This window comes from Dreissena polymorpha, chromosome 2, assembly GCF_020536995.1.
Source record: "Dreissena polymorpha isolate Duluth1 chromosome 2, UMN_Dpol_1.0, whole genome shotgun sequence".
Lineage (NCBI taxonomy): Eukaryota > Metazoa > Mollusca > Bivalvia > Myida > Dreissenidae > Dreissena > Dreissena polymorpha.
This window is the reverse complement of record NC_068356.1, coordinates 115,942,841-115,962,062: the sequence shown is the minus strand read 5'-3', so window position 1 is coordinate 115,962,062 and position 19,222 is coordinate 115,942,841. Positions and strand designations below refer to the sequence as shown.

Sequence of the window (19,222 nt, the reverse complement as noted above, 5' to 3'; positions counted from 1 at the left end):
TGCAGGGGGTTATAAAAACAGGTATAGTATAGCCTATACTATAGGTCCTGTTTATTGCCATGCTGTGTTGTCATTCGCCAATACATGCATATAAACCGAATCGTATTGATAACTGTATACTTTTTCTAATGTGCACATTTATCCGATAATCCAATATATAATTACAACATCACTGCCAAAAAAAATAATCTTGAACATATATGACGATAAATATGTTTAAGAATATCATAAACACAACCATATGCCTATGCCATTTTTCAGAAGTGTAAAGAGTACAGTGCATTATGGGACAGAGCTTTCATTGGACGAGGGAATTTAAATTTAGATTGAATGCAATACGATACATGTACAGAGAAATGTTTTATTGCATCATACGCAGTCATGTAAAAAAAGTGCTTCCCGGGGACTTTCTGTTAACGGGCAAAAATGAAAGTGAATCTCTGTTAACAATTACACTGGGTTAGCATGTAAATAAATCATCAGGATTATTTAATTAATTTCTCTTTCACGTACTGAAACATTAAACATACAGAATGATCTTTTTATTTATCATGCATGTATATCATATAATAAACGATAACACAGATATAGTTTATACAGATGAAATACAATACACCATACGAACAAAACATCAACAGGTAATTCATTTATTCGCTATGGCTGCTGAAGAATTCGGTCATCTTTCTTTGCTTGCACGAGTCTCTGGCTGCGGCTCGAGCAAGGGCAATAATGTTGCAGAGATGACACGTCTGTGCCGATGTTCCGTGTGCAGAGGTCTCCAGCCATTGGAGACCTTTCTCGAGGCCTGTAATGATTGACGACATCACAGTTGGCGGTTCCATTTCTTCTTCGTCCTCTTCGTCGTCGTTCTCTTCAGCCTTCTTACATGTACCGGTCGCATTAGCCACGATCTCCCCGTTAGATGGGCTGTGGTGGCGAGCTCATCATTGATTATGAGCCACTGATCAATGTCATTGTCCATCACACCAAACGCATCACTGGATTTGATGACATCTACTTCTGAAAAGGAGTTGAAGTTAGCAAGGTGTTTCTCTGCCTGACAAATGTCTGCAGTGCTGAAACCTTCAAACTTACCATCGCTATCGTCGCTTCATCAATTGTGCTGATCACATCTCCGAAGGCCCTCTGCCAACAGCCATTGAAGATGGTTTGCCTGGATACCTCTTGCCAGGCGCTGTCGAACATATAGATTGCCTCTTTGATTGTCAGCCTCTTCAGGAACTCTAGGAGGCTTAGAGAACCCCTGGCTGTGACTGATCTGATGAGCTGGCGCCGGTACAGACGTTTAGAGGTCGCAATGCTCTTCATATCCATTGGTTGGATTTTCAACGACGTATTCTTCGGCAAGAATGATATGAAGATCTTCTAGTCCTTGGAGCACAGACTCTTTAAGTGAGCTCCGCAGTTATCCAACAGCAGTAGCGCCTGTGACGGGAACAGCTGTTGAAGCAGGTGACGACGGACGGCAGAAACAAAGTGCCGATGAAACCAATTTTCTAAGATGGATGACGTCATCAACGCGTTTGCACTGTGATTGTATTCTACAGGCAGCATCTCCAGGTTCAGATGATGGAAACCCCCAGGCTTTGCGAACTTGCGGATGATTAATGGTGGGAGATTGTGTATTCCTGGTACACAGTAGAATGGCGATATGGTTCTTAGCCATTTTGAACCCCAGTGTCTTCTGGTCATCTGTTCGCCTGGCCAGGGTTCGGTCCAGCAGCATCTTAAAATAAAGACTGGTCTCGTCGGCGTTATAAATCTGTTCCAGTCTATTCTGGCCTTTGTCGATGATCTTTGTCAGGAGTGGCAGGTATTCGGTCGCGGCCGCTTAGTCTGCAGATCGCTGTTCTTCTCTAATACGGACTTCATGTATATGGCAATGGCTCTTAAAGTTTCGTGGCCAAAAGCTGCTTCCCTCCAACCCGCCTGCCCCATCGCCGTGTATAAGTTCATTGAAGATCTTGGCTTGGCCTTGCACGATTGGCCCTGATAGTGTTTCCTTCACTCCACTCCAGGTTGAACCAGTCTATCATAGCCTTTTCAAGTTGGGGATCTTAAGCGGTACGCTGGTGTTTCCGCTTGGATCCTTCGCAGTCCATGTCTGCTAGACTTGACCGCAGTTTTGCCTCATCCTTTAACCACCCAGGCAGAGTAGATTCTGCAATGTTTAGGTCTCTCTCGTGACTGTTGCCTGCGCTTCTAAAGGACATAGCCCGTCAACGACATTCAACTTCACTGCAATACTATACGCCTTCCATTTTTGTGAATACTTGTTGCCTTAATACTAGAATGATAATGAAATGTCAGAAAAACCTACCCTATCTTATACTTACTGTGTGCAGTATATTTTGCACCCACACCGTTCATATAGACAAACTGCAATCATATCAAAGAAAGTTTTGATCGTTTTGAATAACTTTAATTTGATAATTTTTCCGCTTGCACTTATTGCACCTTATTGAAATAAGCACACTGAACCGGTCTGATAGGAAATACATGTGATAAACACTGACACGCGATTTTTTCACAACTTTTTTGACATTACACAAGAGATGAACGCCAATTAGCTGTTGAGTGTCGCCTAACCTCTAAGCGATTAAAATCAGTTTAACACACGATTGAATAAAGCAATCAAGCTGTGATCGCCGCCATCTTTGAATTTTCTGAAAATACAAGACGTTTCATAACATGGACTTGAATCAGAAATGGAAGGTTGGAGAAAAAATGGGATCCAAGCACCCCATGGTTATATTGAATACAGCGTTAAAACGGAGCGCATTATATTGGAGTTACAGTGTATATGTTTCATGTTTATTGAGTAAAATCACTAATTCAGTATTCCAGTTTTGATTTATTTTTGTAGAATTGTATGCTCAGTCGCTTTTAAAGTTACACCTATAACAGACAATTGTGTCTTGTAGTCTCCATTGCAGTGGATGTTACCTGCTGTCTTAATGTTGAATTAGCTGCTGTGTGATTGCTGAATAATTCAAAATCCTCTTTGTTGCCTGGTTTTCCATCTGTTTATGATGGTATTGGAAATGAGTGATCCTGCATCTTGTCAGCTGATTGTCTTCTGGGGAACCATTGTATAAGAATTGTAGAGTCCATATTTAAAAAGTAGTGCAAAGCACTGAAAGACATATATCAAAATACATATATGACTTCTGTTTTTGTTTGTGAAAAGTATTAAACACTTCATATCTGAACAGCATAGTATACTAAAAAGACGGAGGCTTTTGCAGCAGTGGTTATTATTAACAAGAAATATCTTTTAAAAAGATATACGGCGTTGATTGTGGTTGGAGTTTATGAAAGGTAAAGAGTTCAATGAATGAGATCAAGGATAGCGAATGTCTTTTTCTGTGCAGTTCTTAGCTGCATCACACGCAGTACGTGATGTTACGTGGAGTTTTCGCGGCTTATTTTACATTATTACATGTTTACTGGTCATAAAATATAGATACAAAACAGAAAACCAAAAGAAGAATGGAAGTGAAATTAAAACATGAGTCAACCGGCCACACGCAAAGTATCCGTACATATTTTAAATGTTTATACGCGCGTTCTTCGAACAAACCTGTTTTAGTGGTTTGTTGGGCATTTAGGGCTGTCACGATTCATCGGTATATCGCGGTGCATGTTGTGAAAAAAATCGCACCGCGGTACGGCGTTGCCACACCGGTTTTTAGCCGGATTTTTTTCGAAAAAATCTCGGCTTATAGATTGATGTTGTCGGGCGGGCGGGGGGGGCGGGCGGGCGGGCGGGGTGGCGGCGTGCTCGAAAATGTTAAAGTTCTTATTTCATGGTATAACTTTGGTATGCTTGGACCTAGAGTCTTCAAACTTGACATGAAGGTTGGCCAGGATTAACAGATGACCACTGGTCATTTCAAGGTCATTCATTTGAAGGTCAAGGTCACTGTGACCTTCAATATAAAAAATGTTAAAGTTGTTATAACTTTGGTATGCTTGGACCTAGAGTCTTGAAACTTGACATGAAGGTTGGCCATAACTAGTTAGTAACCACTGGTCATTTCAAGGTCATTCATTTGAAGGTCAAGGTCACTGTGACCTTGAATGTAAAAATGTTAAAGTTCTTATTTCATGGTATAACTTTGGTATGCTTGGACCTAGAGTCTTCAAACTTGACATGAAGGTTGGCCAGGATTAACAGATGACCACTGGTCATTTCAAGGTCATTCATTTGAAGGTGAAGGTCACTGTGACCTTCAATATAAAAATGTTAAAGTTGTTATAACTTTGGTATGCTTGGACCTAGAGTCTTGAAACTTGACATGAAGGTTGGCCAGAACTAGTAAGTAACCACTGGACATTTCAAGGTCATTCATTTGAAGGTCAAGGTCACTGTGACCTTGAATGTAAAAATGTTAAAGTTGTTATAACTTTGGTATGCTTGGACCTAGAGTCTTGAAACTTGACATGAAGGTTGGCCAGAACTAGTAAGTAACCACTGGACATTTCAAGGTCATTCATTTGAAGGTCAAGGTCACTGTGACCTTGAATGTAAAAATGTTAAAGTTCTTATTTCATGTTATAACTTTGGTATGCTTGTACCCAGAGTCTTCAAACTTGAAATAAAGATTGGCCAGTACTAGAAGATGACCACTGGTCACTTCAATGTCATTCATTTGAAGGTTAAGGTCACTGTGACCTTAAATGTTAAAATGTTAAAATTGTTATAACTTTGGTATGCTTGGACAATGAGTCTTCAAACTTGACATGAAGGTTTGCAAGCACACTTAGATGACCACTGGTCATTTCAAGGTCATTCATTCTAAGGTCAAGGTCACTGTGACCTTGAATGTAAAAATGTTAAAGTTCTTATAACTTTGGTAGGTAAAACTGTTAAAGTTCTTATTCCATGTTATAACTTTGGTATGCTTGTACCTAGAGTCTTCAAACTTGACATAAAGGTTGGCCAGTACTAGAAGATCACCACTGCTCATTTCAATGTCATTCATTTGAAGGTCAAGGTCACTGTGACCTTCAATGTTAAAATGTTAAAATTGTTATATGCATTCAAAACATAACACAAGGTTTGCTCATGCCTTGAAAAGTACTTACATTTCATTTTGACCTTTGAACAATATTTCAGTAATTTAAGTATTGCATTGACAAAAACACGAAAGGTACTTTCCTGTCATTTAAATCAAAAATCCGGCTTCAATGCGGTCATCTCCGACCGCGGAACTCTTGTTTAATATTATTATATTAGCACAGATATAAATACATTACATAATTATTTTGATATAGATATCGTTTTGAAAAATGTAGAAGCGATTCAAAAGGGCTAAATAAATAATCCGTTAATATTCAGGTCAAGCAAGCGCTTCCACTTGTAGATGTTTAACTTTCACGTTTAAAATACGGCGATGTATGGGTCCGTACCTTTTTTGGAATTAGGGACAGATTTCCTTTGCAAATAAGTTCATAATTATCCAAAAGATGTTTATTCTATTTCTTATTTTCTTTCTTTAGTATATCGATCGTTCAAAGCATAGCACTTCCGAATCATGTTATCTTAAGATTCTGAATAAGTCGAGGAAGAGTCAGAACGCTACGGATTTTCAATACTGAGCCCGCTGACTCCGCGTTTTGAACCTGCCCTTGAAGCGTTCGATTTACACAGATCCTAGTCACAGCTATTGTAAACAACATGGCGGACATTTTAGAAAAAGACGCGAACAATAACAATGACTACTTCTATCAAGTTTATTACAGTTTCTTTTGCAGTTTCTAGTCATACTATGATACCAGTGTTTTCTGATTATTGAGTTTAATAAAGTTTGTAAAACTTGTTATTCTGCTGTTATCTTCACAGATACATATTCTGTAAAATATCGCGGTACGTACCGCGATACAGTGTTGCCGTACCACGATATACCGCGGTACGCTCACGGCGTATCGTGACAGCCCTACGGGCATTACTATTTGATTCGATTATTAACAGTATCGAGAATCACCGCGCTCATGCTTAATACATTAGTCAATATGGTGGAATAATTCTTGTTAAATTAATTAAAAATAATATTTATCACGGTATTGTTGAAAACACATTAAGAATCTATTATTGACATACCATAATCATATCGCTGGATATCTTCATTTAACATCTTTCTGGTCTAAAGAAAATTCCAGTTCACATAGTTCACGCTATAGCGTCTTTATTATATAACGATTATTTTACTGGCCGCGAAATTCGGTCAGCACATGAGGTAGTCTTAAAGACGTAGCAATGATCTGTATATAAACTCTGACATTCACACACACTGGCCGCGAACTGACCTGATACCTCGCGGGTTGAAATGCAATGCATTAAAGTGAGGCCTCGCTTCCACTGCTCTTTATACTTTTACATGTTAACATGTTGACAGGAATATGGAAGTAAGTACTAAATATGAGAACATAGCCTTTCAGTACAAACGTTCTTGTGCTGGCAATCCTCTGAAAAGAAAAGGTGCACGCACAAACTGTATTGATGTCGAGATTGAGTGTAAAACTGTTCTATCTATTAAGCCTTTTCATTAGAGATAAAATGGTTTCATGCTGAACACGCAGTAAAACAGTGTTACAAAGACGCGGACATGTTTCCAATGTTCTGGTCATATGCTCAAATCAGCCTATGGAATAAATGAAGTGTATTCATTCTGACCTAGCCGCGGGAAATTTTATTTGAATTTTATTGGACAGTTACAAAGGTCAGGTAAGGTAAAACGCTGGCGTATACAGCTACGCCGAAAAAGGAACTCACACAGCCAAATGTGGGTTTGCATTGTGGATGTCAAAGGTCTATTGTATTTCACCTTCTCACCCCATGAGACCATCAGGTTGAATGCAGCTGGCATATTTGATCAACGAGAGGTGGACAGCATGGCTTTTCACAGGCCTCAGTTAATGACCAATGTTTGTTCAGCATGTCAAAAATTCAATTTTATTTCTCTATTGTCTGTCAATCAAGTTGACTGGAGCATTTCATTGGATAAAAATCTTATTAAGCTTGAAATGCTATTTTATAGGATTAGCAATGAAATATTCTGTAAACATTGGCTAAATATGATAATTAAATTTTCATGTACAGGATTTTATAGCCGAAATATTTTTCCTTGTTGGATGCTTTTGTTGGGTTAATGTAGTTTAAAACTGGTAACAATAAACACTTGTAGTATATACTGATCATGCATTTTCTATGGATTGACAAGTGATTTATGAAAATTTTGTAGCCGATAAGATTGATCTATCACCTTGAGGTGGAATAAGCTTTCAATAAACCTGAAGGCTTATGAATTAGTCGTTTGATCAAAACAATTTGCACACTCATTGGATTATACCTTACGCTTTGTGCTAAGTTTTGAAATAGTTGTGGTGAATTAAAAGTAAAACAGTAATTAAAAATGTTAAACCTACAAGCTTCAGTAATGATTATACAGCTTTGTGCTGACTGTGAAATGTTGCATTGTGTTCTATGAAAATACTTGTGTAATTGCATACCAGAGCATGATTCTTTCTGTTAATTAGTCTTAAATTAGTAAGATGTGTTTACAATATTTGTATAACAGAACTTGGATAACGATTTTGTCAAGATGATTAATTTGGAGTTTTTCCAATCCACTTGTCAGATCTGTTTATAGTGGTGTCTTACTGGGTTCTCAGGTCTATAGACATTTAAATTCATGCTGTGCTTTGGACTAGATAATTGAGACGGCACTGTCATTGTCTCATGTCTTTTGAAAATTAGTGAACATTCATTAAGTAAAATGAAAGTGTTTCATTGTGTATAGATAGTTGGTAAGGAGAGGTGTATTTAAAACAATATTGGTAAAGTTTAGTTTCTCTGCGGATGTGAAAGTGGTGTGGTGTTTTATTGTGAATGGAATATCAATGAAAGAATTGCTGGAATATTAAGGAGTCAAGTATAGTCTTTGTGTCAACCTTTCTTGCTGAGTTGACAGTATTAAGTGTGAAATTGGAGTATTCTTTAGTGGTAGTTGTCATAGCATGATTTCCCATTAGCATTTTGTGACAGATATGGAGCATAAATTAATTTCACAAAGCATGTAGACTGATTTATGTTAAAAAAAAACAGAATGAACTTCAGCTGTTGAAGTGCGCTTCTGTAACTCTGTGATGTACAAAAAACAATTGTTGTTGGTTAATATGACATCTGCAATGTTTAAGCTTTAAAGTCTATCATTGTAACCTCTTTATTCTCTTGGTGGAAAGTACTTTATGTTGTTAATTACTATTAAAGTAATAAATATGCATTTAATTAACATGTAATGCAGTGTTTTTTTTTCATTCAAAATCGGGTCTGGTAACTGGACCTATTCCCAATGGAAAAAAGTATATATTTTTCCCAAATGGGAGCTAAAAATTCTCAATGGGAAAAAAAAAAATTTTTTTTTTTAGATCTCAATATTTTGTTCATCTCCCATCCATATTAGATCAACCTTAGTAAATATGATACTGAACACACTTGTATCCCCAGTTTTGAAGCATTTGTAAGCAAAACAACAACAACACTTGTTTCCCAATGTTAGTCAAAACGCCGCTAATTTTCCCAATCCAAAGGGACCCGGCCCCATTCCCAAAATGGTGAAAAAAACACTGTAATGTTTTGAAAAATGGTGTCTGTAAAACTTGATGATTTTCGTTGGAACCCATATTTGCATTCCAAGACTAGTTATTTGTTTATTGTCATGAATTAAGGTCTGATTACAAAAGTGTTTTTTTAAGATTTTATAGATTCAGGTTTGATTCTGATCCAAATACCTGGGTTTATGTGCTGATAAGAACAGCCTAATTACACATTATTGTCTGCTGCAGTGTTGTAGTCAAATTGCAAGAATGCTGCTATGTGATAAGTTTAATTTTTGTGCAAATAGTTTGGCTTAACAATAAATGTGTTGGTGTTTCTTGGCTTGGCAATCATTTAAGCTTGTATATTTACTTAGATAAGATTACACATTATTAATTTCTGTAAATGAATGATCTGCCAATTTTAAGTGAAATAGTACATGTGGGATAAAGATACCAAAACAAGTAATTTGTTGTTGATATGACCTGCCTGTAATTGATTGTAATTGTTGACATAACCTGATAGCCTGTTATGGGTGATGGAACAAGCTTTAAATCTCCTAGGGTTAAAGTTTCAGCTAAAAACTGGCAGGATTTTGCCTTAATAGTTTCAATGTTCAGGTGTGGCCATTTTATATTGGTCTATATTCATGAATATTTACCAATAAGCATTGATTCAGATTAACATGGACCTGCCAATTGGTAGGTCAACCAATGGTTTTCCTCATTGAAAGTCATTTGGGTGAGGTTTGGGATGACACCAGTTTGTTTGGTGTTTACTGTTTTCAGTTGCAATACGTATTTTTATGCCCCCCTTCGAAGAAGAGGGGGTATATTGCTTTGCACATGTCGGTCGGTCGGTCTGTCGGTCGGTCCGTCCACCAGGTGGTGTCCGGATGATAACTCAAGAACGCTTGGGGCTAGGATCATGAAACTTCATAGGTATATTGATCATGACTTGCAGATGACCGCTATTGATTTTGAGGTCACTAGGTCAAAGGTCAAGGTCATGGTGACCCGAAATAGTAAAATGGTTTCCGGATGATAACTCAGGAACGCATACGCCTAGGATCATGAAACTTCATGGGTAGATTGATCATGACTCGCAGATGACCCCTATTGATTTTGAGGTCACTAGGTCAAAGGTCAAGGTCACGGTGACCCGAAATAGTACAATTGTTTCCGGATGATAACTCAAGAACGCATACGCCTAGCATCATGAAACTTCATGGGTAGATTGATCATGACTCGCAGATGACCCCTATTAATTTTGAGGTCACTAGGTCAAAGGTCAAGGTCACGGTGACCCGAAATAGTAAAATGATTTTCGGATGATAACTCAAGAACGCATATGCCTAGGATCATGAAACTTCATAGGTAGATTGATACTCGCAGATGACCCCTGTTGATTTTGAGATCACATGATCAAAGGTCAAGGTCACGGTGACCCGAAATATTAAAATGATTTTCGGATGATAACTCAAGAACGCTTTTGCCTAGGATCATGACACTTCATAGGTACATTGATCGTGACTCGCAAATGACCCCTATTGATTTTCAGGTCACTAGGTCAAAGGTCAAGGTCACAGTGACAAAAAACGTATTCACACAATGGCTGCCACTACAACGGACAGCCCATATGGGGGGCATGCATGTTTTACAAACAGCCCTTGTTGATATGCACTTTGGTATTACTGGTAATATGTATGGGAATGTTGAATGTTCTAAAGCATAAAAATCAATATAGTTGTGTTCATTGTGACTTAACTGTTGTTTATCATGACAAAAACACCTGGCATTGTTTGCAACATATTATATACTAATTTGAACACATGCCTCAGTATGACTTGACAGTAAAGATTTATTTGATCTTAAAATAGACTGCTGCTCTTACTAAGCATGTTGGAGGCAGACATGCCTCATACCAGGCTTTGGGAAGTACTTGTTGTTTGTTATGACCTTTAACCCAGTAGGGGCAGGAAGTGCAAATGGTCACTTGATACTGTTGAGTTAGAGGCTGGGCTTGATGTGCTGGGGAGAATTTGCTCTGAATCATTCATATGGAACAGATTGGCCTTTAAATGTGGAATACTATTTAGATTTTTAAAACCTCTGGTTCCATTGAAATAGGGATTTTTCTCATGGTAAGAGCATCTAATACATCAATGCGTCAATATTCAATTGGAACAAAGCACATGCAAGCAATGTTTATTTGCTTTTACTTACTCATAAGACAAGATTGTTAATTGCTCGTCCACATTTGCCATTTATTTGCTAGCACTTACACATTTCTATAGCTTTTAGCAACTTTAGTTATGAAGACATGTGTTGGACAGGAGCATCTGTCATTTCAGCCTATACAATTTCGTAAATAAAAGATAGCTACTGTAAAACCATTCAATTTCGTGTGGTACGAATTTTCGTGGATTTCGTTGGTCTGCTGAACCACAAATTCAAGTACCAACGATTGTTTATACATTTTTAATCCGAAATCATCCATTTCCGAATGTCATTTCCGACATTTTCTTTTGTTGTCGGTTCTCCGAGATATTTATTTTGTGTAATAGTTACTTCACTTTAGTATCACATATGTCAATTAGTGACACACGTGTATTTTGGGGACCTTATTACTCAATTGTTACAACTAGGGGACCGATTGCGCTGAGAATTGCAAATATTGTCAAAACTACATTGATGCCAATTAGCGAGCGGGGACCCACAAGTGCGCCGCTTTATCGCTCTTATCGACAATTAGCGGCAACACTTTCATGCTTCAGTGCACATTAACCTCAAGTCTTGCTGTCAACACAGATTAGCAGATTATGCATTGTTATTACTCTGGTTGTTTTAATGAAAGATTTATTATTATGACGGTCAGTCTTCCCCGAAAATTTGAAATGCACGAAATTACGTATCAACGAATTAGTTGTTTTTTATTTGAAATCCACAAAATTACGAGTCAACGAAGTAGTTGTTTTTTATTAAACCACGAAATTTCATACCGACGAATTTCTATACGTTTACAGTATATACTTTGGATCGAAGACGCATTGTGTCCACCTACTCATAAGTGTTCATTTCTTAACAAATGCAGTGATGTCACATTTAATTGACAAAGCTCATTTGCATATGCATTCTCATTGGCTGATTTGTGAGTTGTAGTAAAATTTACTCCTACTGTTTGTTTGTATTGATAATTGACGCACGGGTGCATATATGGAGTGTGTTGTGTTGTTTTGGTACAATTCGTACAATAATCTAAAAATAACAAACAAAATTACCATTTTTGGGAGTTTAGCAGAATGGAAGAAGGCCCTTCTTTCATTTATTTATGTTCTAACCTTTTCAAAAGTCCCCTCTCCATGTTATGCCCAACGATTTTAGAATATGTCTCACCATATGTGTTCCTCTTTCTTGAGTAATTCAGCATTATCCAGGTGTATATGTGTCAAAATAATATGCTGCCTATACACAACGGTAGGTGTTTTTTGTATTATAGGAAGACCCCATTGGTATTACATTTTAATATTGTTCCAGGGAGATGCTATCAGCAGCCTTGTATGTGGCCGCAAGTCCCCTGTCTGGGGTCTAGCTTGCACCAGGGCAGTAACATGCCACTAGATTTCTGCTCATTGATGCTGTGTACAGAAATTAATAACTTAATTTAAAGTTTTTGAACAGAAGAACTTCCACATAATTTAATTTTGTGTTTGTTTACTGTTTCTGGGAAGATAGTGAATCGGATAGACACATGTTATTGAACTTTGTAGATTTTTAAAATAATCATTTTTAGTATTAAAAGTATTTTGAGGCAAGAACAGGCATAATCCACATGTTGGATGTAAACATTTATCAGTTTCTTCTAAAAAAGTGTTCAAGAAGTTTTATTTTCAATATTGATCTCATCTGGTTCCTTTTTTGTATCTGAATATGGTTATAGCTGTCGCAATGAATGACAACATGTTATTTGTATCTTTCCAATACACCTGGTGATTGATCCCCAAAGTTAATACTGAAGTTGTTATCATTTCAATAAATTTAACTATCTGTAATATGGGTTTAAGCCATAAAGATCAGGGTCTGAATAAGACTGTACAATCTCAGACATTTGAAGTAACAGATATATGTGGCTTGATTACCTTGCAATTACCTGTCAATTACCTTGCGCTTTCTGGTTATAACAGAATCTTGTAGACCACAATTTCAGCATATGGATCTATTAGGAATTGTTTGTCCAGTGTGGTTGGATCTGTGAATTGAAAGAATTGTATTTTGTTCATGTATACATGTAGCTGTATACATTTTTGGGATAATAATTGGGCTTTCCTTACTTTTTGAAAATCATAAATAAAAGAATATAACCTGTGAGTTTAATTGTGTTCTATATTCAGGTTAGAGGTGTGCCGAGTTTGTTAAGAGGGACATTATTCTTAACCCCACACTTATAATTGCCACTTAAGGTCATGACAAGTTTTGACATTTAGGAACGCAAATTAGCATCCACTTAAAATTATGGTTTGGTATTGTGTGCCAAATTTGAGAAATTTACTGGAGTGTTCATTCATGCATTGAGTTCCACAGGCCTTGGGAACTAGGTCACTGTCAAACTGGGACAAAACGCATTTGGCTTGTCTAAGGGCAAGCTGTCTCCACACAGGGCTTTGGCAGATTAAGGAGCAATGTGATACATATTTGATGTGTTGATGTGAAAACTGGAAGAATGATGGAGGATTTATGATTTTAAACCTGTACATTTTGTATTGTTGTGTGGTCTGGACTTTTGCCAATGGTGCCAAAGTTAATCATTCAAAGATACCAGTTGTTCCATTGTATGTGTAGCAAGGAATTTGCTGCCTAGTAATTGACAGGCTTCTTGGTTTTGACAAATGTATTTTTGTACATTTTACATAGTTAATGAATGTGTGAATTTGTGGGAAAACATAGCACTCTCGTTCTGGTCTCATCCGCTCTTTTATTGATCTGTGTCAAATAATGACACCAGTTCTGCTTTTTTTGCCATTTTGAAGAATATAATGAAAGCATTACAGAGGCATGCTGGGTTGTGTCTAGTCTGTCTGGAGGGTTTATGAAATTCGATAAATGTCTTGAAATGTTCTTGATTGTGACATGTCAATAAAAATAATGTGTGTTTCTTGATGTTAATGTCAAGTAATGACATAACGTTAATGGAAAATTCTTCCAGTGGTTTGTGCCATGTTTGTGTGCCTGAAGTGGTAGATATTAGAATATTTGATGATTGGTCATATGGATAATTATAATATCAGCTGTGTTTTGCTAAAATGGGTCTTAGTGCAATATGCCGTCTGCATAGCTCTAGATCAGCCTGTGCTATTGCCCAGCCTTTTCAGGAGCTGCACTGTCCACTTTATAGTCACACAAGGTTTCTAGTCTCATAAGTGGAGAGTGCAGCTCCTTGCGCTACGCTGTCCACATATGCCTTAAGACCCATTTTCGAATGATGACGGTCATATTATTATGGTATGAGGAAAGCAATGAATATGCATGAGCTTTCTTTGTGCAGCTAGTAATTTGATAGCCAGAAATGTTACCTTCAATATGGAAATTTGAGTGCTCACACAGGCTGTGTGTGTGTACAATGGAGTTGATGTTCACATGCTTTAAACTGAATTGAACCTAAATATTGAACGTAACTAAGTTTGCATTTCTGATTTTATTCTTTTTAACAGATAGAAAAGATACATTGACATATATTTTAATGCACTGATTCAAGCTGTTAGTTATTCTTAATGAAAATATGAATTTTTTTTTCTATAAGAACATTTTTTCAATGAATAGGAGTTGTTTAAATAACCTATTAAATCCAATATGTGTATTTCTCTTAATTTACCGCACACGTTCACTATATACCGTAGGTTTCCACGTATAGCGCGCACCCGTGTATAGCGCGCAGGCTGTTTTTTAAATGCAAAAATGGAGAAAAAAATATTTCAAGACAATAAAACCACCAAATCGGACCGAAAATGGCCGCCATTTTACTATTACACAGTCCAATAATCCCGGGCATTGGAAAGCTTAATTAAGCATTCAAAATAGGAAGCGTCATTATGATTAGGAGCAGGGGTTGCATAGCACTATACTTTTCTGAAAATTTTATAATTTTCTAGCAAAAGATTAACAGTCCACGTGCATTTCGTGAAAAACGTGAGAAAATAAGAATTAGTGTACATCGTGTGATTTTTCCTCGGGGAAAGCGTGGGCATTACCGGTAAATTTGAATTACGCATAGAAGACAGGGATACAATTGTTGAGGTATGCGGGCGAAGGACTATATTTTTTGACAATTGTTAAGACTATTCTCTCGAGAATATGGGTGGCCCTGAGAAGGGCCGTTGTTGTCTTTGTCGTTCTTCCGCGGTCGTCTAGAGCGTTCTTCCGTCGATGTCAGATGCGTCGAAACCTTCAAATTCTTCTTCGTCACTGTCGCTCTCAAATAACTTCTCAAATAACTTCTCTATCTGTTCGTCTGTCATTTTGGTCGGTGTTTCCTCGTAGTAGTCTTGTAGTTCGATGACTCGCCGACATTGAACTCACGCCCAGCAGCTCGATTACCGTGAGTCTCGGCGTACTTGACAACATCAAGCTTTTCTTTGGCGGTATACGACTGACGTACACGACCCATTATGACAATCAAGATAAATGTTGTGTTTATGGACAATTTCAAGACAATTTCAAGATAAAACTTGTGATGGTAGACAATTTCAATTGGATGATGTTCTGTATGACGATGTCAATATCTCTCTGTGTTGTAGTTCAGGCGATTGCTAACGATAGTTTGAAACACCACAGTTGAACGTTGAATATTTATACACACAAAATGCAATTGCATATTGTCACAAGTCGTGGCACATATTACTCAATATCATCTGCCAATTACGAAGTGCAAAATGATCCCCTTTCACACCTACCGTTACCCGTAAAAAGACCTCGTTCGCACCTACCTTTGCCTGCTCTCGACAACAATCCCCATCGGAATTCATCGAAAAGGAAGTGTTAAAACACAAACAAATGTCCGCAAGTTTATTCAAACAAATTTATTTTGACAAAACTTCTTCTACAGCGTTCATACCTACCAGTGGCGACTTCTGGTTGTTTCGACAATGGCCCCTCAGTCAGTAAGATTATAGGGTGGTGGTTTTCTGGAAAAAAAACATGGCGGCCATTTTGATTATTTACGATTACACAACATATTTTTACCAATTTAGCAGCCAGGATAGCGTTGTATCAATGTATAACGCGCATCAGCTTTTTAATTTGATTTTTGGAGGTAAAAAACTGCGCGCTATACGTGGAAACCTACGGTACTTATTGATAATATGATCATATTCTTCAAAATGAGTACATGTATTTAAATTTGTATGCCGCTTGTGGTCAACTGAGGTGCTTATTGGAATTTTGAATTAAATATGAATTGATGATTATTAAAACATATTTAAACGAATTGATGATTATTAAAACATATTTAAAACGTCACCAAATTAAGTAATTGGTGTGAAATATGTAATTAATATTTTTAATAAATGCAAACATATTTCATTTTATTTTTTACTGTATCTTGCGAGATATCTTTAATGACGGGATGTTGCCTTGATTAAATAGTGAGGGTTAAATATAACCTAAATATATTAAATAGACATTGCACTCAGCAGTTCATTGAACCTCTTTGTTTGTTTTGCTGTTAAAGACTAAACTGTGTTTTTTGTATCATTGTTGTTGGAGCAGTTCCTTGTCACAGTCACTCAGTTGTGTCTGGATGTTGCTTAGTGTTTTTCTAGTTAACAGAAACACCAGGTATTGTTAGAATATTAACATGTATCTTACCTATCCCAGCACCAAGGTATAGGTATCCACTATTCATAGCTAGTGTTACATAGTTTGATTCAAACTGCCCTGGTTAGTCACAACCTGGCATATGGCTTCCTGCTTTCTAATGATTAGGTGGGCTGTATCAGCACCTGGGTAGGAAGACCTGCAATGTTGATGTTTACTATTTGGGGATGTTGATTTGGTGATTGTTATCAGAATGTTTGATTAGGAGATAAGAAAATTGATCTATATCTATGTGGGAGATAGGGCATGATTTGTAACATGTGCAGAGGCCAGTATTGCTGGATTATGTTCAGTTTAATCAGTCAGTGTTGTTAAAGCAGATTGTGTTGTGCTTTTGTTGTCCCACATCAGTATATTTATTTGATTGGATTAAGAAAACAGTTGCCACAGTAACTGTGTTATTTGGAATACAATAATGATTACTGAAAATTGTGGAAATTTTACATAGTGCGTGTTATTGTGTATTTTATATGTGCAGTGTACATTTTACTACCTAGATTGCTGTGTTCGTCAGGAGATTGATATTAACCTGTTAACTTGCTATTATTCATATCTATGTGTTAGATTACTGCAAGGTTGAGTGGTGTTTATGGCAACATCCACTTTGCTGTACATGACATGCAATTAGTTCTCAAGCAAGAAGATACATGCAGTTTGTAAAAGAGTCTATGAGATACAAGTGTCTTCTTGAAATTTCACATGATTTTGAATATATTTGTAAGTGGGTGTTTTTTAATTGATGGGAGTGCAGGCAATACAGGGTGGTGTTCAATGTGTTTCAAGTGGACATGCATTAAATTTTATGAGACTTCCTTGTTCCAGGGATTATACTTCATGTGTTGCTCTGAGCACACATGGTAAATGGTTTGTCTGTTTAATAAGCAGTCAACGCAGGTACATGTATAATGTGAATCTTAAATATGTCTGGTTAATTCATTAAGACAAGTCTTGCAGTTCTTTATCTTCTTTCTAATAAATGCTACTTTCCTAATTTAATTTATTTATCAGTTGGTTTGAAGGAATATTTTATTTTTCTGATTTTCTTTCTAGTGAAATTCTACAGTCTTTATTTAATTTAATTTCTTTATCTGTTGGTTTGATGGAATATTTTATAATTTTTGAAAAGTTGTTTTTTGTTCTTGGTTATGTGTCACATTCTAGGAGATATACTTTTCTCTGGCTGTAAGAGTTATTTCAAAATAAAAAATGATATGATAGTAGAATTTCATGGGAATCAGAGCCTGTTTCACAGATCTTTGAGTGTAACGGAATGTCTTATCAGATTATAACTATTGGCATAGGACACTTCTAGAAGATCAAGCTGATGATCTGGGTATGCTGCTGGAATAAATGGTGCTCCACTTAGATAGTCTTATTGTATTGGTGCTTTCCCACCTATTACCAGTGATCTTTTCTATCAATAAAGGGATTTTACCTGGAATACAGTGCTAGATAACCTTTTCTTGGTGTGGTGATAAAAGAAAAAGCAGTGTTTGCCTTTGCCCTTTGAAGGGTTAATTGAAAATCTTGCTTATCTTATAGGCATCAGTTAACCAGTAAACCAGCTAATGAAAATTACTCACTAAAGCCCTAAGTGAAATTGGAAAATCACCAAATAAAGCTGATTGTGACATACCATCAATCTTGTGAACCTGCTTATTACAGTTTTATCAGTCATAGCTTTTGTGAAACAGCTTTATTAATGAAGTGTGATGGAATTAAGCAAATCAAAGTGTGCCGCAAGGATGGCTAGTACCTAGTGACATGTACAATGCTGATTTACCTGGTGGGACAGGACAGGAAGTCTGAGGATGAGGAGGAAGGGGCCAGTGCCCCAGCAATGGGCCCTCAGGGTGCATTAGGGGCCCAGGCAGGGGCTCATAGTGTCAAAGGGTCCCCTTTCTCTCATTTGGGGCTCCAGGATGACCCCTATTGGAGAGAGGATGTACAGGATCAACCTGCTTGTACTTTCTCAAGGTGATTTATGAAATATTTGTGTTTCAAAGGATCCAGATTTTGTTCTTTTGTTTACTGTATTTGAGAAACATAAACTTTTGTTTCATAACCACATTATTTCACTACATGTTCTTTTATCATGTAGCATGACCAGATTTAAACATAAAACAGCATTTTTCCCATGCAAAGTGTAAGATAAAAAGGATGACTTTAAAAACATATATATTTCCCATGTATTGCCCTAAATACAAATATCACAAGATTGCAAATTCTCAGAGTCTCTTTCCTTGGAGCTGGGGAATGGAAAGGTCAGGCTCATTTTTGCTGGCAATTTGAATATATTCTATTTCTTTTTCCCATAAAAGCCTTGAGTAAGTTCCCAGATATATTGTGATTTGGTTTTCATATTCATCCACATTGGAAATCAATGTCAAACCAAGACTGTGATTGTTATTGTTGCTCACTCTTCTTGATTTCATGTATATGGCACAAAAATGTCAAGTTTTAGCTTTTATTTCCTTTGACATATATGATCTTACAAGTTTTCATGTTCAGTAATCTTTAAAATTGGGTTTGGCAATTGCTCTAGGAATGATTTTTGTGTCCAAACCATTGTCCTTGTTTTATCAAATATTGTCTAACCTTTAAATGAAATATTGAAGAAAATGCAACAAATTTTGTAAAATACAACTGAACAACATAAAAGTACCACTTTATTTATAGTAGCAATGCATAATGATAAATTAATATATTTAGCAACAACAAAAAAATGAAT

The 19,222-nt window shown here is 36.8% G+C and overlaps 1 protein-coding gene across 14 annotated transcripts in view; it reads left to right on the top strand.

Moving 5' to 3' along the window:
- The window catches only part of LOC127868617 (rap guanine nucleotide exchange factor 6-like), a 123,365-nt gene that overhangs the window by 38,934 nt on the left and 65,209 nt on the right, over positions 1-19,222 (top strand). Inside the window, exons 1-2 of one of the 14 annotated variants that reach the window (XM_052410511.1) lie at positions 17,258-17,385; positions 18,034-18,468. The exons of the other annotated variants lie outside the window; for them this stretch is intronic. Coding sequence (XP_052266471.1) covers positions 18,263-18,468 — 206 coding nt within the window. The 5' untranslated portion in view covers positions 17,258-17,385; positions 18,034-18,262. Of the gene's footprint in view, positions 1-17,257; positions 17,386-18,033; positions 18,469-19,222 lie in introns of those variants that run through there. 14 annotated transcript variants of the gene reach the window in all.